Below are 21511 nucleotides of genomic sequence, written 5' to 3' on the forward strand. Positions count from 1 at the left end.
CTCTGCATGGTCTTGCTCTGCATGGCTAAAAGAGTCTTGCACTCTAGCACTTATTGTTTATAGCACTTATCATTGTTTAAGATAGACCTTATGTATTTTGCACGTCTAGGTATCAGCATTCATCCCTGTATTCTACAGTATTCTAGTTCATCGATATGTTTGATTCTAACCTACTGTACTGTACTAGGATATATTCTATGAGTAAATGACGAAGCATTTTTGTAAGTCGCTCTGGATAAGAGCGTCTGCTAAATGTCGTAAATGTAAATGTAAATGTAAATGTCTTTGTGGCAGCCTATGTTGTAGTAAATCATAGTAAATACTAGCATCCTTGTCCCTAAAATGTTTTTGGAGATGCAATCTGCAGGGATGTCTGCGAGTTAGAGAAATCTAGTTTGGCAGTACTAGAATACAAGTAGCTTGCGACCAAAATAATAAATGATCAAACATACAGCAATGCAGATCCCTAGGCACCACCAACCTCCTGCTACCTCCCGTTTCAGTTTCTTTGTCGTCAATGGTGTCACCTCTACACTGCACTTGCATACCTGAAACCAGTTTAATCTCAATAAGCAGATGTTTGCTTTCTTTTGATGACAGATTTGTTTTTCCACCCTTATTTTCACTTAAAGACACTGAAGCTCCAAGCTTTTGAAGGCTCCATACACCAAATGGGGGTTATTTCACTGTTTGTGTGTCACAGTGCTCTTTTCTGTCTCCTGGCTTTTTCAGAAAGTGAGGCAGGCTCTCCGACAGGTTTGCAGCCAACCACTGTGCAAAAGCAATCCTGTAACCACTGTCCTTACTTTGTCATCAATTTGTCATTAACAAGGCTGCATGCTTTAACACCATAAAAACCCCTAAATGCTGACAGTAGTGTCTCCTGTTCTTTACAATATGTGGAACTCTCTTAGTCAGGATGGCCAAGAGCTGACTGTGTGTCACACAATCATGTCCTTCATGCTGCAGGAACCGCTGCGTCTGCATTATGCCTCTCTGGCTCTTCCTGTACCTCTCTCTCATTTGTTCTTTTTATCACACACTCACTCACACACACACACACACACACACACACACACACACACACACACACACACACACACACACACACACACACACACACACACACACACACACACACAGAGAGCTATAATAGAGGTAATATTGTACCTTGGTGTGATTTACATTATGTGAATAAAATCTCATCTGCCCTAAAGCCTGTCTCAAAAAAAAAACAATTTATATAAATACTAAATGTCCAAAATTAAAACTCAGATGTCACAAAATCCTGTCAGAGTGACAGGTTAAATGACACATTAGTTAAATTATACATTAGTTATATTAATAGGTAACATGCGGTTGTTTATGAAACTGTATAACTGATAGATAGGAAACGATTACACCATATATATCAAATACTCGACATATATACCTATTACTTCTCAATTTTTAAAAACAATTTAGAAAACAAATTCCGCTTTACTGTTCCAAATGCTGATGTACAACTGTCTGTAGCTTGGGGTTTTTAGCAATCGCAAAGTGCTGTTTGCAGTTACTGACCTCTAGTGTAAGTAAACAACTAAACAATGCAGCCTTGATGAAATTGAGTAAATGCCACCTCACAGTGGCATTGCCTGCAAATTAAATCCCAATGCCACAATACCATATATTTATATCATATATCCAGAGCTGTGAGGAAACAGAGATTGCTGATGTTGCTGAAGTTTTGTTTATCTGTTATATTATTTTTATATTTTTATGTATTTATTATGTGTACCAATATTACACATATTACTGATCAGGCATAATATTATTTGCTGAGGGTTGCAGATGGAAACCTTTTTGGGCATAGGAATGTGAAATGAGTCTTATCAGGCTTAAACTACTACTTTGTTGTACATTTTAAGATTATTATTAGAAACTTTGTGTTCTGTTTTTAAGAACAAATTGATGTGCATGGCTTCACAAATACATAACCAGGGTCATTATGACATCACAATATTGTTATTTGTGGAACCGTCTACATTATTACTCAAAAGCTTTCAGACACAAATGCAAATGCTCAACTACTTTAACATTACAACCATACCCTTCACACATTTGATGGGATTATTAACTTTTCACCTTGGAATGTGACATGATTGGTCACAGATCATGTAAGTTACTAGGATATGGTATCTCGGTTGCTCAGGGATTGATTTCTGCCTGGATGAGCTCCGATACGGAAAACAAAGCATTCTGTCCTGGAAATCCAGTCACAAACATTTTCCTTTCCTTTTTCAACACACTGGTTATTAATGTTTGCAAAGGTTTGTGATGATAGACCAGTGACTTCTCTACACATATCAGAAAATTATATAGATATAGATACTACTATAGAACCTCCAGAAATATGGGTAAAACCAGGCAAGGATAATGACTCCTCACACAAACAGGCATCAACATTGCTGGTAAAATTCAGCTTGGGCTCAAAGAGTGACATAAAATTACCAATACATTTTTATCATTTTAAATAACCATGCCTGTGAACAAATAAGCAGAGTGCTGAGTATGTTTGAATATTTAAAATATTTGCTTTCCTGCTGAACTCAGGAATCAGGAATCACTACTAAATTAACCATGTATTTCAGAAGTGGTCAAACAAATGACATTGTCATTTGCTAGGTTTTAGTCGTTTTCAGACTGCAGGCCTGTTCTATTTGTTTGTTTTCCTGCTGTAACACAGTTATTGTTAGTGTATGCATACACTGTCAATGGTTTTACATTGCGCATGTAAAATCTTTATTTTAATGATAATTTATTTTTCATAGTGTTGGGCCATAAATGGGCTTAATCTGGCACTTGCATGATGTTTATAAAAATCATGCTTGTGTTGTCAGTTATTTAGAGACTGCTCTGCAGCCTCCAGTGTCCTGGATTGGCTCAGCAGCTACCTGTGCATAGTTTTGTGTTCTCTTTATGCCTGTGTCTTTCCTCCCACACTCCAAAATGTGTGTGTTAGGTTGACTGGCATCTCTGAATTGGCCTGGTGGGTGGGAGTATGTGTGCATGCGCATGTGCCCTGTGATGGATTGTTGCCCTGTACGAGGTTGGTTCCTGCCTTGTGCCCTGTGCTGTCATGACAGGCTCTAGCCCTCTGTGATCCTAAACTGGAATAAGCAGATTTAGAAGATGAACGAATGCTTTAGTTGGAGAGAATAAATGGTTTGCTATTAACTATGGTCACCCCTCCAGCCCCTAGAACAAAATGGTCAGGTATCCCATCACCATGTAATTTCTCATATTATAAAGTAAATTCTACTGCAAAATGGCAGCATGTCTGTGTGATTTATGTTAAATGTGAGGCCCCTATGGGAACGAACTGCGTGCTACATGAAAGTGCTCCAAATATTGCACATGGTGCCAAACAGCAACTTGCAGCAGGTAGTTGGCTGAAGCTGTGTAGTGTAGAAGCATGAACCACCTAGTAAACAGATGACTTTCCCCTTTGTATTCATGGGCATATTACGGACATGACAGTGAAGTTGACATTTGGTTCATTTTATGGGTTTTCAAATTATTTAAAAAAAAAAACCTCACCGCTAGTAAAATCGAAAAGACAACACAGTCTAGTTTTTCAAATTAATTTAAAATGAGTTTCAATTGAATTTCACTTTACATTATTACATTATTATTACATTATTAGCACTTCAAAGTGGCATTCAGAATATTAGTTATGTCAGCTGTTACAAAGCAATAAAATTAATTAAAAAATACAAACATTTTAATTACATTTAATCTTTAGTCATCTTTTTTTTTTTTTTAAATCAGTAAATTAATATTGCATAGTGCAACATCTCCTTCATACTCATGACTCCAGGGTTACAACAAACAATGAAATAAGTGCACAAACGCTTAGAATTTACAGTAACAAAGAAAGAAAACAATTCATCAATTTACCATACATTATATATCCTAACTCTAGTTTACCTCATATAATTTACCCGAACTCTGTAATCCCTCTCCCATTTATCTCTCCCGTTTCTCTAATTTATCTTCTGTTTATTTATCTTCTATTTATCCCATTACCTTCTTTGTCTCTAATATTTTTAATTAATAATATTTTTAAAAATAATTTTGTTATTTCTGCTTCTTGTACCTTTATGACTGCTGCAGCTTGGATTCTTTCTGCTTCAGCATCTGGTTATACCTACAACACACAGATAGAACTGATTGTTACATTTATAATTATTTATAATGTACAGCAGCACATCTTATAGAGATTTAATATAATTTTATAAGGACTTACTGAATCTTTGTCATTGTATTTCAGAATCTCTGGCTCTGTATCTGGTATGTGGATGGTATAATGTACTGGCTAATTCTTTATCTTTCAAATCAGCCCAGCTACAGATTTCTAAGGTCTCTTAAAAAAAGCTTTTGCGCTTGCAATACTTGATACCACACCATGACTATTAATTATTTTTCTCTGTTTAAACTGTTATATAGACTGACATAAAAATATTATGTGGTTTTTGGTCATATCATATAACATTTCATTGGAGGAAGATGTTACTAGATCTGAGTATTGGAAAAGCCATACCCAACACACTCACCTCCAGATTCTGATCAGCTGGATGGTACCACATAGGCCCAAAAAAAAGTTGACAGCAAAGAGTGCCCAGTTCTTGGGGATAATCACCAAGCAGTATCTTGACCAAATTAAGCCTGGAACAGAATGTGTACAGCAGAGACATGACGACATGGAGACAGCAGAGACATGTTCGGTACTGGGCACGACACTTCTCAACAGGTTCTGATGGCTACTGAAGTCCAGGGCCCTTTTTCTCTCTTTTCCAGGACCGTCATGCCATGCCTTTTTCTGGAAATAACAAGCCAAAGTGCATGAAAAATTGCTCACAATCTTCTTGGACCATTTAACTTGGTCTATTTGCCTCCATGCACTTACATCGTGAAATGAAGAAAATAAGTAAAAATTAGGCTCTTTTAAAAATGATCACTGCCATGAATGATAAAAAACAAGGAAGTAAAATCCGAGTTCAGACTAGAATCACAATACATCTCAGATATTGGCACTTGTGCTTCTGAAATGTACTAATGTAGCCAATGTCTAAAAAAAAAAAAAGTACTTTTGTTACAATAACTTCCCAGGAATTTTATGACAAGCTTATTCCTCTGGACAACTGACAAAACTTTCTGTATCATTACTGTATCATTTTGTTCTCTCAAACTTCCCTCAGTTTTTGGACACAAATGGCAGTGAAAAGTCTGTATCCGTATCTGATAGGCTGCTCAGGAACATCTGTTGTCAAGCACTTGCAGCAAAGCTATCCAAGTGATATATAAAACACATCTGTCATCCTATGAAGATAGATGCCAGAATTGAACAGCACTCTGATTAACTCCCACTACACCAATATACAGAAAATCTCTGAATTTCTAGAATTAAAAAATGGATGGAAGATGGAATTTTCCTCTTAATTAAGCATTTCTCACACATGCTTCATATGACAGTGAGGAGTGAGGGTCTGCTAATAGCTCAACTACCCAGAACATCTTTAGTTTCTTGGATGCAATTCAAGTTCTTTTTTTGGCAACATGAATCTCATGTATACTCTATGACCCTAACTAAACACCAACAGGCTTTATATAAGTATAGGCATTTAGAGTGAATTACCAGTGAATCAACTATAAGAATAATGCCCCTATTTTATCTGTAAATGTGTATGTTTCAATTTGTGGCCATGGAGGTGTAAACATGTACAGTACAGGGCAATATCAAAAGTTTGCCCATATAGATAGACAAACAGACATAGAACCCCTGCCTACACACACACACACACACACACACACACACACACACACACACTCTCAATTCAGTACCCGTGGCAGTGATGACACATGACTGGGAGACGCTCAGCTTTTCTGGAGGGCGTGTCATATCAGAAAAACCAGCCACAACCAAACCCTGTACAGACAAAAGGGAGGGGCATCAGAGAGAAGGAGATGGAAAGAGAGTCTCCACTGAGGCCTTAACAAAAATAAAAACACAGGGCCAAATCATGGCAGAGTCTGCTAAATCTTTTGACCTTGGTTGACCATTTTTAGACTGGTTAATCTTGGTTAAACACAGGAGCGATACTGGTCTCAAGGGTCAACAAGTTTAAAGCAATGCTTGGCCAAAGTTGACGGTTTGGTATAAATGGGACATTAGTAAAAATACCTGTTGTATTGTATTGTTCTATAATACTGTTGTATTATGAAATTGCTTTGGGCAAAACATCCACTAAAATAATATTAGAAAACATATTATAGCTATATTTTCTGTGGGTGCCATATACCATAACTGCTCAAATAAATACTCTATAAAATACTACATAGTGAATTATCATTTATATTTAAAATATTACTCAGATACTATGCTTTAAAAATCACACAAATCAGTTTCAACTTAAAGAGTAACTGCACCCAGCAAAACAAATCAGTTCTTCATCAACATTGATAGTTACAGTATGTAACAGATGCTCTTTATTAGTATGACAGCATGTGTGGCCCCTGGAAACCGAACCCATGAACTCATCACCTTGTTGTGGTCAGTACCAGGTGCTACAGTAATCATATGATCATAGGAGCCACATCTGCCTTTGGAGGTGGGGGATTTTGACAGGCACTTATTAAAGAAATGAAAAACTAATTGTATGATTTCACTATTAATGTTAATCAATGGCGACATTACTCATCTGCTAAGATTCGACCATTAACAACTGTGAAGAACTATAATAAAGGTCTTTGCTCGTTAATGATTAGCCAACAGACAGAATCTATTAGTAACTAAAAATATTTATATTTATATAAGATTGTTTCTCAAAGCAAAAGGTGCAAAGGTTGCCTAAAACTGAGTGGTGCAGTTAAACTTTAATATTGCCATTTAGAATTTAAACAAAGCACAAAACAATTGTGTGAGAATGTTTTGTAATTGTATGTATTTGTGTGGTTTATGTGTGAGGAGAGGGGGAGAGAGAGAGAGAGAGAGAGAGAGAGACAATTAAACATTCCTTTGCTTCAAGGAATGGATAAGTTTAAATAACATAAAATCTTACCCATTTAAAAACAGGTGCCCAGAAGAAAACCGTTTTTGGTCCTAAAGAAACAGAGCAGAAATTTTATTACAGATCTATAGATAGCAAACAAAGTACTTGGTTAGATGCACATTTTCTGTTGTTTTAACTCTGTACACCAATAGCATGGATGAAGAATGGCAGTTATATCATTTGGCCATACTGAAAGATTCTTCACTAATTGGCTAATAAAATTGGTAATAATAAAACATAAATTAGCTCATGCTAGCTATAAAGCAACTCTCCAGTAGAGCCTCTTCATGGTGCAATTATGTCATATTTCAGTCACGCATAAACTTGAGTAAATGATCTGATGAGGAAGGCTCAAACACACATTGGATTTGAAATGAAACAATTGGCATCTCTTAAATTAATCCATTCTGCAGTATGTTCAGTAAACATGATCAGGATTCAGCTCAATGACTTGAGCCTGGGGTTGCTGGAAAATGCCCTAGAGTGGGCCTTCTTTTCCTCCTGGTGCAGGACAATGCTGAGCGTTATGTGGCCGGAATGTGTAGGCAGTTCCTGGATGATGATGGCATTGTTGCCATTGTCTGGCCCTCCCATTACCCAAATCTGAGTCCAACTGAGAACCTCTTGTAGGTTATGTATCAGTGCATCCAACACCGCCCAGCAGCTCCAAAGACTCACTGATGCCGTGATCCTGGTCTGGGAGGAGATCCCCCAGGACACCTTTCACTGTCTCATCACTAGCATGTCCAGATGTTGTCAGGAGTGCATGTGGGGGCCATATAAACTACTGAGTCAAATGATAAGTTGCTGTGATGAAATTCATGCAAATCAGGTCAGCCTGAGAATTTTTTACTTTGATTTTGGTGTTATGTTTATTCCAGCCCTCAGTGGGGTGACAGATTTGGTTTCCATTGACTGTTGTTACATCACTTTGTTCTCAATGAAGTCCACAATTTATATATATAAAGATTTTCAACTTGAATATTTCATTAATTGATGTCCGATATGTGATTTATGTGTTCTCTTAATTTTTTGAACAGTGTATAGACACACTCACTCACTGACTGGACACTTAGAGACACCTGCCCTTTCAAGATTGGAGCTTCCCTGTAGGGAAATTAGACACGCGAGCCAGGAGTGCAGCATAAAAACAGATGTGCAAGTTTTATGTGGGTCAGTTTCAGTGTGAATCCACATTATGTGAATCCAATGGGGAAATTGAGCAATACAGCACCTTTAAATGAAGCATGCTCATCGCTGACAGACAAGCCGGAACCAGCATTTCAAAAACTGCCAATCTTGTGGAGTTCTCACATGCAACGGTGTCACAAATATTTAGGGGAAAAGGATCCTGTGGATGTAAACAACTCATAGATGAAAGAGTTCAGGGGAGGATGTCAAGAATTGTCCTGACAACCAGGCAGCGCACAGATAAGCAAAGGCTCGTATAGTCATGTATTATTTCCAGGCACATGACAGCAAGTTTTCACAGTCCCCACATCCTAATCCTATGGAGCATCCATGTGATGAAGTAGAACAGGCAGTTCAGAGTATGTCAGTACCTCTAATGTGTGGCAACTATGAGAAGCTATCCTGTCCGCATGGGTTCCTGCAAAACAATTTCAACACCTAATGGAATCTATGACACCTAATGGAATCTATGAGACTGTTCCAAAGGCCAAAGAAGGACCAATGGTAGAGGCAGTGGTAGCTCAGTGGTTAAGGTACTTGACTTGTAATTGGAAGGTTGCTGTTACAAGCCCCACCACTGCCAAGCTGACACTGTTGGGCCCCTAAGCAAGGCCCTTAACCCTCATTTGCTCAAGTTGCACTCAGTCATAAGTGTAAGTTGTTTGGATAAAAACGGCAGCTAAATGTAATGTAGATGGGTGTCTCTAATAAAAAGTGTCCATTCAGTGTATAATAAGGACAAAATTAGATATTTTAGGAACAACTAAGAGAACACTCACTGTGTTATTAAAAAATCAAAGTGCTGGGGTACAGGGCCATCTCTCTTTCTCTTCCTTACTGTTCAATCAAACCACTTACACCATCATAAATGTAAGTTCCCTCACATTTCTTATCTAAGTAATTATGTAAAATTCTTTACTGATGTAGTGCAGAGTAGGCCAGCAGTATTCACTGTTTTGATGTTTTAAAAAAATGTTTATATCAGCACACCATGTTACTGTTGCCCTGTAGCATTCCAGGATCACTGCAGATCACCTAAACTCTACCACTGGCTGTAAATGGCAAGAGAGAATTTGAATTTGCAATTATTTAAGGGTGTGGTCATGGGTGTAATTACTGTAGGGTTTTTTCATGCCCTTGCCACAGCATGTCCTTGCAGTGATCTTGGTGGGAAGCGCTCCCTTATCTACAGAGCAGAGTTGGTTTCTGGCTTTTACTATTTTTCCCCCATTTACATATATTGCCTGACTGGACTAACATATTCATTGATCTTTATCATTTAAACCATTTGTCTACTAAAAGTGTTGCTACATCTACCTGTGTCCTGTGTTGTCTCTTTTCACACTTTCACAGTGATACTGGAGGTGCAAGTTAAGGTGCTTTTGGCAGTATAGATAGCCTATTTAGTGGATCCTGTTCACTCATTCACTCTCACACTCTCTGCATGTGCAAACAGAATGGGGGGAGGGTACACTTTAAGTTGGGACACTGTTAAGCCTTTTGCTGTTGCAGTCCAACCAGCTAGCAAAAGCATTATTTTAGGTGTTCTTTGCTATTATTAGAACACGGAGTAGAACTGGCATTAGAATTATATTTTATCTTATGTCTGATCTGTTTTCAAGTGCACAAGGGTAGTTAATTTGTTGTCATTTTGGTAAATGCTTTGCTATTAGATTTCCAAGGTTTCTGATATGCTACATGGTTACTTGCTCCTTTTTGTCTTTCAGCAGACTTGGGCTGAAAACCATGGAAGCCAACTTGGCAACTTTGCACACTGTGAATTATGTCCTTTTGACACTGGAAACAGCATAGCAGTCTAACACCTAAACGTCTGAAATATTGTTAAATATTTCTGGTTTTGAAGACATCCTGTATTTCATACGAAGAGTGCGTCAAGCATCGTACACAAATGTTCCTTGACGGATCGCTTATGACCTTGCTCACTGGTCACTATTATGAAGAGGGGGCAGCTAACTGCTTTTGACCCATTTACACTTGTCCGAACATAAATCTCAAAAAATTAACTGATTTTGCTGTTTTTCTGTGGACAAAGCAGAACACACAGCACGCCAAGCCACACGCTTCATGATGCATAAAAGCAGATTGGGAAGCTTTGCGTTAAGACCTCATGCACAGGATATATGCGGCAGTTCTACGTCTTCATATAGAACATTGATGCAGGCGTGCAGGTCTACAAAACTGTGGGCAGAGAATATCGGATTACCTGCGGGATGATTGTACAGAGGTCTCAGTCTGGGTGGAAGCGCAAGTTCGATTCTGTCCAGCGTTCTGTGATACGTAGCCCTCAAACCAGTCGAATAATAACGAAAATGTGGCGCTCGTAGCCAAAGTTTAACGCAATTCATGGTAGCTCCAATGATTCGTGGACTGATTATTTTCAAAGGAGACGCGTGTCACCAGTTATGCCTTGTCATATCCACGCACCGTTTCTCCACCCTCCGACACGAACCATGTCATTTGCAGAGGCTATATACGCCCATAAACTGCAAAAGATTTTAAGATAATCTAAGTGAAGGCCACGTAGGATGTTGCATAAACACCTTAGCAAGGACAAAAAGACAAGCATTTCAGGCAGTTGTAAATAGCAAAACACTACAGTAACTATTACATAACACATCGTGGTTAATTACTGAATTGTATAGCAACGTGACACTTTCAACAGTTTCCGGTTTAATATTAGGTACGTTTAACCACATGATTTGACATAAGCAAAAATTCTGTGCTGTCCTTCCCCAAGACGTGAAGCCTGCGTAACATACACCATGCTTACTGCGCACGCTTTCGTTTTCTTTTAACGCTCATCGTTTCCTATTTATTTGCCTGTCGGAATTAAACGTATTTCGACTCGTCACAGAGGGAATTGATTTGCTGGAGAAAACGCGCATCATAAAACTATCGTAGGCCATATAATTTCAAATAAGTTCACAAAAAGCAGCACATTTCGGAGGTCGAGATACGAATTGTAGTGAAGTAAATTCATCTGGAGGTGGCGCTCTTACTCCTGAAATAATGCTGTCGCTTTGGTTCTTCCGGCTTTTACAAGTAGCACACGACACAAGGAAACAAACCCATGAAAACAGAACGTTAGGGAAATGTTTAAACGAGAGAAATATTATAAAGCTAATCAAATAGGCTAAATTTACAGCCGAAAACCAGTTATTTCCAACTCAGAGTAAGTGCATTTTTATTTCGATTACATACGCTCTGTTAAGATGAAGTGTTAAGTGTTCGATTAGATGTTTTCCCGTCTCGTGTCTAAACAAGCTAGTATAGACAGTGGCTGTGGACGAAACCCGTTTTTATCCAGATAACACAAAGCAGAACGCCAGTCTTCAACAGATTTACCAAAAGGAGTTCATATGGATTATATACAGCACGATTATATGACTGTTTTTATGCTGTGATCTAAAGCAGACACTGCGTTCATTCCAATTCGATGTGAATTGTGAACACTCGCATACCTTTCGCTATATTACTTCTCTTCACTGGAACTCCTCTGATACAGTCTCGTGTTCAGTTCTGGTGGTTTCCTGGCACTTTGTTGTCGACATTTATGGTCAGACGACGAAGTCACAAGCCTTGCAGGCAATGTGGTAAGGGTAATTTAAGGGTAACACCAGTGACAGTCCAAGCCTCGCCACGGAAAGAAGCAAACTTTGGCGCGCACATCTTCATTCTTCGTACAATTATCTGCCATTAATAAATGTGTTAAACCAGTATTTACGTTGCATGTACTTGTTTGAATTTTACCTTTGTAATTAAGCTATAATACACTTTTTTTTGCGTCTAATACGTTAATATGTTTCATCATATGAAATATCACGAATGACCTCACGATTAATGCTCCATTAACACAGGAATATTAACGTCTGTTCGAATTCACCTGAATTTCGTTTGAAGTTGGGTTAGTTTTCCAATAAGAAAGCTGTTTATTTTATGACAAACACAAAAGGCTATCATTTATCTGTAGTGCACTATGTGGACCTACGTAACAGTTTGTACACTACACAGCAAGTACAGAGCTATTTCAGCTTCTGCTGATGTTAGCAGGCAGCTAGCATGATCCTGCTGTCAGCCGTAAACTGAAACACTTTCACAATCTAAAGAAGCGAGAGACTATATTGATGACTTATAAGAGTCGTTCAACATGTAGCTACTAGCATTTTATTGTCATCTCAACCTCAGCATAATTCTTTTTCAGCCCCCAAAGGCTTTCTGCACTTTGAATACATCCTATTTGCTGGTATTACACTTGACCAGCCACAGTATTACGTGAACATCACAACATCACAAATTGTTTAGGCCTATTGGGGTAGCCTGTGCTCTATAGAGATTTTAAAAAATTATCAGTATGGCTATGTATGGCCCCCTTATCAGATGAGGAGCGCCCCTTAGTTATGCATCAGGTCATCAGTGCCAAATAAATTTTTATGCAACTTCTCTCTCTCTCTCTCTCTCTCTCTCTCTCTCTCTCTCTCTCTCTCTCTCTCTCTCTCTCTCTCTCTCTCTCTCTCTCTCTCTCTCTCACACACACACACACACACACACAAAATCACATTAAGTTCATTAGGTTTGATTTGCTTTAGAACACTTAGAATTAACCTAATCATGAACTTGTAAGAAGATTTTATATTTGCACTTGAATTGTCTGACAGTCAGGTTGGTTTATTTTATGGCATTGTATTGCGTTGTATCTTTCCATCTAGGTTTTTGCACTGATACTTCTTCATGGCAGTGTCTCAATTTAAGGGTATTTTTGGATTCTAACCTTGTTGTGCTAATTAGGGATACATTTCTGTGTAGACAACTAAAGCATTTCTGTAAAGTGCTCTGAATAAGAGCTAATGTCTGAAAATATGCAAAATAGTAATAGCAGTCATGACTGTATTGACCTTTAACAGTACCAATACTATTATGTCACAATATGAAGAAGTGAAATAATATTTTTAACTTTCCCAGCACCGCACAGAGTTCACATAGCATAACACAGCCTTAGATCTCTGTATAATGTCCCCTCTCTACCCAAAGGGATTTAACAGTAACACTAATCACATGTATGCCAATCATGTGAGTCACAGTACACTCATTAGGAACACCCCACCCCACCCTTCTGTAAAAATGTTGTGTCAGGGTTCACTGGAAGAATGGTGCATTCTTATAGCGATGCGCACTACAGATGGAGTGACACAGCTTGCTGGATATTGGACTTTGTAGCACATTTCACAAAGGAGGTTTCAGTTTTTGGATATGTAAACAATGTTTCTGGAAAGTACTGGGTAAACACATGGCACAACACTGAAAGAAAAGGAAGTCTTCATTAAATTTCCCCTGAAAGCCATTGTGAGTCAGTCTGACAGAACAGGAAGGGGATTATACCAGTACATGGTTTTGTTTTATTAAGATCTCTCTCTCTCTCTTTCTCTCTCTCTCTCTCTCTCTCTTTCTTTCTTTCTCTCTCTCTCTCTCTCTCTCTCTCTTTCTCTCTCTCTCTCTAGCAGGTTTTGATTCATCTATGTAAAATATTACATAAACAGTAAACATTCCCTTGTAACCAAGCACATGCTACTGACTGTCTTCACACTTGTTCCTGATTCAGTCATGAGAAGGACTTTTTACCTGAGTCATGCTTAATATCCAGTATCCATTGTTTGACGTGTGTTAAAACAGTATGAAAATGTATGACAGTATGAAAAGCCAGGAAATGTCATACCTTTGCAGTGTACACCTGTTTGGAAAGCACCAACAACCTATTTTGGTCCATGAATTTGAAACATTTCTGATCCCAGTATGTAAACAAACAGAAAAAGGCACAATTTTGCTGCAAAAATTGCATGTCTTGCATGAGCCATTTGTGATGATCCATTATCATTTGTTTGATATCATTGTCACACAACCTGCACAGCTTCCATAAAGCTCACCTCAGGAGATGCTTCTGGCATCAACCCAGTCCCATCTCTTCTAGGCAGAGTGTTGTCTTGTGGCCACAATTGTACTGGTGTGCAGCTGCTCCACTCCTGCTCTCACCGCCTGCTGGAGCGGCTGCATCCCTCCTTCCCTGGGACCTTGCATAACGGATCACTGGGGTCACTGGAAAGCTTTCTAACCACCTTAGGTCATAATCTTCATCCTGGAAAGCCCCGATCAGAGGTTGAAAAATGCAAGACTTGGTCAAGAGACCTGTGCCCTAAAAACATGTTCATTGCTGGGATGAAGACTAACACAGCATGCATAAAAATACATTAAAAAAATAATAATAATAGGCAGTGTAGGTGGTTAGTAGTAATATAGTATGACTACCTGCTTGCCCTTAAGAATAAGTCAAGAAGAAGAAGAAGCCATCAATCAGCACTAGTCAGCATGTTTCAGTGGCTATTTCAGGTCACTATATAATTTGATATCATAAGAAGTAGCTGCTGAATAAGGCTTGAAGCTGCTGGGGAACAGTCCGTTCATCTCATTGCCTTAGAAGAGCAGGAGAACTGTGGGTGCAATATAAAGCCTCACACTAATTATACTGTAGCCAAGGCCAGCTTTCAGTTGCGGTTTACCTTCGGCCTCTGCTGACATTGTGCACAAGAAGCTGAAGAATATAATTTAACAGATTTATCTAAATAAAAAAATGAGACTTTGCTGAAAGCCTGTGACAGCACTATACCTAAACCAGTTAAACGTTTTAGTTGCAGTAAGCTGTCCTTATTTTGCTTAAAACAAATGACAACAACAAAAAAGAGCTATAATATGGCCATTAGGGTAAGACTACTGAGAACAGTTATTTCAGTATTGTCTAGCAGTTGATGACTGTAGTTCTTTATATACACATTACTTGAGTAATCAGCTGTAATTATTCAATTATGTAAGGAAAAAAGTTAGTAATATTTTCAGCATGATTCTGTTCATGTGCAATTTAGACCACTCAAAATAGATTTCCAAAGACCTCCAAAGCTCATAAGACTGGAAAGGGTTACCAAATGAATATTAAAGACATCATCAGCTCACAGGCAAGCATATAGTTTACAAATGCAAGAAATTCAATACTGTTGCTTTCTACCCATGATATCCAACAAAGATCCGGGCTCGCTGTACAATATTCAAAGAAGTGACGCTATGGTGAGCAACTTTTTACACTTGATAGTGCCTCTGTTCTTAGGTTACTCTAAGAAAACCATTGACTCAGTGTTAATTATGGAAAATTGCATGTATGGTGATGGCACAGAGGGAGGATGAGCTACTCTGACCTGAAGCTCACGAACAGACACTTGGAGACCAAGTGGGGTTTTGACATTTGGAGAGCACATGTGAGTGAATACTGGAATTGAAATCAGTTGATGAGATGGGAAATGCTTACCAGGGTCAGTTTCTCTTTAAGTCAAGGGAACTGAATCGTGATTTACAACACAAGTGACTAATAAACAGTGTACTGTAAATTACTCCCGGGTATACTAAGGACTGACCCCCCAGAAACTAACTGTCTGACCTATTAGAACCTAATAAACTTCCCAGGACTTCTTTTGGTCATACAGATTACCACACACCATTTCTTTATTCAAAGTAATTCATATATTCATAATATGTATTAGCATAGTCTGGGCAATTCTGTAGATAATTTCCATCATACATGGTACAGATCAGTTACCACACCAAAAGCAATACTTAGTGTTAACAGGATCTTTAGTAATACTGTCATTAAAGATGGTATATTACTGAACTATTATTCTATCCTTGAAAACTTCACATGATAACCTGTGAATTGTTTGGAATACAAGTACAACACTCCCAACAACTTTACAAGTACCTCTCTGACTAGCTAACATGAGCTCCAGAGCCATACGATTTTTTAATATATATATATATATATATATATATATATATATATATATATATATATATATATATATATATATATATATATATATATATATATATATATATATATATATATATGGACAAATATGACGCGTTTCTACATCAAAACGTGTTGAAATGTTGAAAATAGGCTTTGCATATAGCATGAAATATTCCAGGCTATAAAAATAGCGCAAGCATGTATATGCATTTCAGCAGTAGCCTACGCTATTGTATATCCACATTCATAAAAGCTGCTGTATTGTGGCCTGAAATAGCACATTAATCGGCGAAATATGGTATCCTTAGTTCAAAAGGAATATCCTAGCAAGTTCGCGTTGGATTCCACATTTTCACGAATGCAATGCGTATTTCTGATATGTCGTCATACCAGTGGTTGGAGCTACTTAAATGGATTGCCGTCATTGTGGATGCTGCAGCAAATGGGATTTCCCAATTTCCTACATGTAAAAAGGTAATCGGGAATCTGATCGTGTGTCATAAAACTTTCGTTTTGATTGAGGACTAGAATATATCTACTTGATTCCTTCAGATTCAGAGGAAACTGATGCTCAGGATATAGAGATGGCGCTGAAGTGTAGCACATTCTTAAGCCTGCTTACGATAGGTATGTCAGATGTAATAAATCGTTTCAGGATTAAGTGTAGAACAGACGTAAAGCAATACAAATGGAAACTTTGCTCGAAATAACTTACCTACGCAAATATTTTTCCTTTATTTTAACTGGCACTGTGATCGTACTTTGTTTTTCAGCTTACTCTACAGGCATCATGACAAAAGGAGATGTAACTGTTTTATACGGTCAGGACGGAGTATTTTACTGTTCGATCCCCGATGCCACCGGAATTAAACAAGTCATCTGGCAACGTCTCAGCGACGATAAACGTCCCATGAACTTGGCCATCTTCAGCGAACGTTTTGAAGACAAAATGACCAATTCGTATGTTAGTAAATTTAATGTCACGCTGCCGTCCCTCAACGTAACAACCCTTGTGATAAAGAACGTAACATTTGGGGATGAAGCCTGCTTTATCTGCAGGTTCGATGTGTATCCGTCTGGAACGAAACAGTGGAAACAGTGCCTCAATGTTCAAGGTAAGATCGAACTGGATGCTATCTTTTAATTAATATTATAGAAAGTGATTTTTATTCTTATTACTTCCTGTGTCTATTTATAATCTTAAGCGTTTATCATTCTCGCTCTACTTTGTTACGCATTTTACTCATAATAATACATGATAATTAATAGTCACGTTACACTGGAACAACAACAATAATGATAATGATGAGCTTAATTTATATAGCACCTTTCTCATATTTAAGGTTGCTTTACATAATTTATACATGAAACATACAACACATGACATATGACATATATCAAAAACAGTATAGGACCAAATAAACATAATCAGAGATTGAGGGTAAAAAAAACAATGTTCCCCATGATATAACCATCATGTTACTCAAAAACATATTAATGCCAGATAGTATGTGTATTCCATGTCTTCCTAACTGTCTCAGCATTCCTAACTGTCTTCCTAACTGTCTAAGCATTCATTATATTCTCAGAAAACTAGCAGGTATAAGTTAGAGTATAGCAGCAACTGTTTGAGCTCTTAAGGGCCGGGTGCATAATAGACAAGGGCATCAGCTAAATACTGGGAATGTGAGACTAATGAAAGGTTGGTGCTATGTCAGCAGTGTCCTTGTCACTATGCAAGTCATTGTTGCACTCCTAAGGAGGAGGTAGGTGATAGTTGTGAGAGTTTCTTGGAAATATACTGCTATATGTTATTCCAGGGAAAAGGAACTCTGTAAATGCTAAAAAGCACTTTAAGAAGATCTGCACAAAATAAAAACATGTATGTAGAATGCATAAATTAATATTGTTTTTGTCTCTTTGCAGGTTTGTCAGAAACAACAGCATCTGAGGTTTTACGTAATCCTACAGAAACTAATGTCGTCATCTCATGCTCGACCACTGGAAAACCTACACCAACAATCAGCTGGAGGTCAGAGGAGAAAGAATTGACCCATTACTCAAGGAATTTCACAGTATTGAATCATGACAGGACAACCACAACTACAAGCAACCTGACTCTTCCATTGTCACAGTTCCATGCAAAAATTGTGGAATGTGTGGCTGAAAGTGGCAGTATGAAAAGTATTGAACCCATTTCTCTCTCTGGCAGCAGGAAAGCAACTGAAATAGGTACATGTGAACACTTGTCAATTGTACAATGCAAGAGCATTGCAAAATATACCATTACACACTCTTTTCCTTTTCCTCTATGTAGTGAAAATTACATAAGCCTATTCCATCTCACCACAAAAGCTTTTCTACTGAAGTTCTGAAACCTACAAGATTCACTTCATATTTATGTATTTCACAGAGGGATCAAGATATTACATCTGCTCTGGTCTTGTCGTGGTCGTCTTTGTAATCATCTTTGTAGCCATTGCATTTCAAAAGAGAATGAAAAGTAAGTAATATCACTTTTGTTGTTAAAGCCTCTGACGTCTTCTCTTTGTTTTTGATTCTTTTCTTTTCCTCTTTCAGTTCATCATTTTAGGTGTTAAAATGCCAGGCTCTTAATAATTAGCATATTGTTCTTGAAGAATGTATATGTAATTAAATCCTCATTTCGTCCTATTGAGGAAAGTACTTAAGTTTCAGTGGTTGGCACTGAAAGTTGAATTAGAAGGAAAGTAAACCTACAAATTGGTTTGTCACCAGCCTCCGATGTAATTGATCAGGAAGGACACTGTATGACTTAAAAAAAAGAAAATAACAACATTAATTACAGTTGAAGTAATAACAGTTCAGTATATGATCATTTGAGCAGGTTGTGGTTTTAGATTTCATTAGAACATCAGCAATGAAAGAACAGTTAACAGTATAAAAAGTAAAAAGAGAAGAAGAGAATGAGTTTCCATCTGGGAAATGGAAAGCCAGAGAGGGAAAAGAAGAGTTATTAGCGGCAGAGGGCTCCAGAGAACTAGAGATGTGTTGAAACGAACAACTCAAGCTCCAGAGACTGAGTACAATTTGAGCAATTGAGGGTTAAGGATCTTGCTCAGGGACCCAACAGTGGCAACTTGGCAGTGGTGGGGCATGAACCAGCAACCTTCTGATTACATGACATAATATGACATGACATTGCATTGCATTGCCTACTGCAGTGGTAGCTCAGTGGTTAAAATACTTGACTTGTCATGTCGAGTCGAATTGCGTTGCCTTGCTCATTGAGTGCTGCAATGAGCAGAACATGAGGCAGTCCTACCATCTCCCCAATGGCTGTCATTCTGGGATTTTCATGCATAACTGTTTCAAGGATTTATTGAGAATAGTGCAGGAGAAAAAAACCCAAAAACTCCAGTGGTCAGCAATCCCCTGGACAATGTGGATTATAAGAATAAAGTGTGGATTGTAAGAGAATGTACCAGTGTGGGCTTGGCTGTGAATGAACTATAACAGCTAAAGACCCTGTCAAGCACTGACATTGTCAGTAAAGCAGAAAATAGCATATCCCTTTTATGCACAGGAGCATCAAAACTGAGCAAAGTTACCCAGTCAGCCAAATTCCAGCTGGTGGCAGTCTGAAGGGGGAATTTTCTCCCTGCACACATTATGGACCTTGATACCCACTGAAGAAGGTCTTAATGATACAGAACATCCAAACATTGCTGCTGACCAAATTAATCTCTTCAGGTTACTGGTTTATCCATGCCCCGATAGACATTGTGATTATAGTAATGAGGTTAGGGTTAGGGTTAATGCACTGTGTCACAATGCATGTATCGTCTCTGAACGGTTCCAGAAAGTTCGAGTGAGTTCATATCTTCAGTGACCTGCTGAGTCTGTGAATATCAGCCTTATTGAACCTCTTTGGGAAGAGGTGAAAAGGGACTATTTGCAGCAGTTGTGCAATGCAGCCATTTAAGCATGGTACAGCATTCCTGCACCATACATCCAGCACCTTGTAGAATCCATGCCTGTTGAATTCATGCCATTCTGAAGACCAATGGCGGTGCAGCCTACTAGTAGAGAGGTGTCCCTAATAAACTGGAAAGTAATGTAGGTTGTCTTAAAAAATGGGAAGTGCTAGCGATTTGCTGTAGGATTTAGTATTTTAGTATTTTTCCCTTCCAAATTTATTTGTCAGTGTCAAATCAAACTCAACTATATTGTCCATTTTACTCTCATTCCTCTTTGGGATATTCTGTTTAAGATGGTGTAAAATGTGTATCATAATTTTATTTTTCAGTATCATGTTTTGTAGTGCACAGCATTCTAAATAACTGTTTCCTTATTTTCCCTTATATTTGCAGAACATGAAATAAGCAGTATTGAGAGAATCTAATGCACTGGAAGATTATGCAATGCTTCTGCACTTTTGAGTTGTACACTATAAGCTAGAAGGATAGCATATTGTTATCTTTCAATCCTTTTTATACCATGATAGAATTATTCTTAATATATTGTGCTGTATTGTTAATTTATTATTGTTGCATATTTACAAAGTCATTTATATGTTAGTCATACAAAATTACAAATTCCAGTAATAATAGTTGTTACCACATATGATGTGAAATTCTTTAAGATGTTGTATGTCAGCTGTGGACAAAGGCGTTTTGTATACGGTGTGTCTAGAATAAGTGATGAGAAACACACTGCAGAGACCTTGTAGATATATTGATATATTGTTAAGATATATTGTTCAACTGTAACTGAAACCTCAATAAACCTTCCGTCAAGGTACATCTACCTGTTTATGCTCTTCCTTTGCAGTGTGAGTTGGACACTAAGAAAATGTAAAAAAAAAAAAAAAAAAAAAAAAAAAAAAGAAATCCCTTAATTCTAGCATGTTGTGAGAGGATTTGATTGTAATATAGTAATATAACAGTGTGTCTATATACATAATATATAGAAAGGCATGATGCAGATACCTGAGAAGTACAATAATCTGTCCATACCTGAGGCCTTGGATACTGCCAAGCAAAGATTAACAGCTCTGGCTGTCCGGGCTACCTGCTCAAATACAGAAGTGGAAGCCCGGAGAATAAACAGGATGTTCTTACACGAGCTATCCAAAGTCTACTCTCTGTGGCAAGGTAATAGCATAAGAACAGACCCACCAAAGCTGGAGATTGAACAATAATGGAAAAGCATATAGGAGAAGGACGCATCACACAACAACATGTCCAGTGGTTAGAGAACCTGAGAATAGACTACAGCAACCTCCCTGGACAGGATCCTGTAACCTGAAAAGGGTACAGTTTCCATCACACTAACAGATATCCAACAAAGGGTTTCAAGTATGAAGAACCAGACTGCCCAACGG

At 38.0% G+C, this 21511-nt stretch overlaps 2 protein-coding genes across 6 annotated transcripts; one reads left to right on the forward strand and one right to left on the reverse strand.

Annotated features, from left to right (window-relative positions):
• Window positions 1-3607: 3607 nt before the first annotated feature.
• Window positions 3608-12020, reverse strand: mpc2a (mitochondrial pyruvate carrier 2a). Of its 2 annotated transcripts, XM_081701202.1 has the most exons (6): window positions 11765-12020; window positions 10507-10786; window positions 7101-7141; window positions 5884-5968; window positions 4596-4707; window positions 3608-4189 (listed from the first exon to the last, which is right to left on the reverse strand). In XM_081701202.1, exons 2-6 carry the CDS (start codon window positions 10646-10648, stop codon window positions 4141-4143), a joined length of 429 nt encoding a protein of 142 aa, XP_081557328.1. In that variant the 5' UTR covers window positions 10649-10786; window positions 11765-12020; the 3' UTR covers window positions 3608-4140. The 2 variants fall into 2 exon arrangements, with proteins under 2 accessions (XP_081557328.1, XP_026861938.1); XM_027006137.3 differs by lacking the exon at window positions 11765-12020 and having other exon boundaries at window positions 10507-10833.
• Window positions 11107-20921, forward strand: LOC113574917 (OX-2 membrane glycoprotein). Of its 4 annotated transcripts, none has more exons than XM_027006141.3 (6): window positions 11107-11475; window positions 16699-16773; window positions 16920-17261; window positions 18073-18378; window positions 18560-18649; window positions 20499-20921. In XM_027006141.3, exons 2-6 carry the CDS (start codon window positions 16731-16733, stop codon window positions 20528-20530), a joined length of 813 nt encoding a protein of 270 aa, XP_026861942.2. In that variant the 5' UTR covers window positions 11107-11475; window positions 16699-16730; the 3' UTR covers window positions 20531-20921. The 4 variants fall into 4 exon arrangements, with proteins under 4 accessions (XP_026861942.2, XP_026861944.2, XP_026861941.2 ...); XM_027006140.3 differs by lacking the exon at window positions 11107-11475 and adding an exon at window positions 16371-16620; XM_027006143.3 differs by lacking the exon at window positions 16699-16773.
• Window positions 20922-21511: the final 590 nt, after the last annotated feature.

The sequence above is a fragment of the Electrophorus electricus genome, chromosome 18, assembly GCF_041902795.1.
Source record: "Electrophorus electricus isolate QZ-2024a chromosome 18, ASM4190279v1, whole genome shotgun sequence".
NCBI classification, from domain to species: domain Eukaryota; kingdom Metazoa; phylum Chordata; class Actinopteri; order Gymnotiformes; family Gymnotidae; genus Electrophorus; species Electrophorus electricus.

Coding starts and splice junctions, on each gene's coding strand:
- mpc2a (XM_081701202.1), bottom strand. CDS start 10,648: ATGAATTGCGTTAAACTTTGGCTACGAGCGCCACATTTTCGTTATTAT. Junction 4,708..5,883: donor ATGTGTCATCACTGCCACGG/GTACTGAATTGA, acceptor ATTCTGTTCCAG/GCTTAATTTGGTCAAGATAC. Junction 4,190..4,595: donor CAGCTGATCAGAATCTGGAG/GTGAGTGTGTTG, acceptor TGTGTGTTGTAG/GTATAACCAGATGCTGAAGC.
- LOC113574917 (XM_027006141.3), top strand. CDS start 16,731: ATGGCGCTGAAGTGTAGCACATTCTTAAGCCTGCTTACGATAG. Junction 17,262..18,072: donor ACAGTGCCTCAATGTTCAAG/GTAAGATCGAAC, acceptor GTCTCTTTGCAG/GTTTGTCAGAAACAACAGCA. Junction 18,650..20,498: donor ATTTCAAAAGAGAATGAAAA/GTAAGTAATATC, acceptor TTATATTTGCAG/AACATGAAATAAGCAGTATT.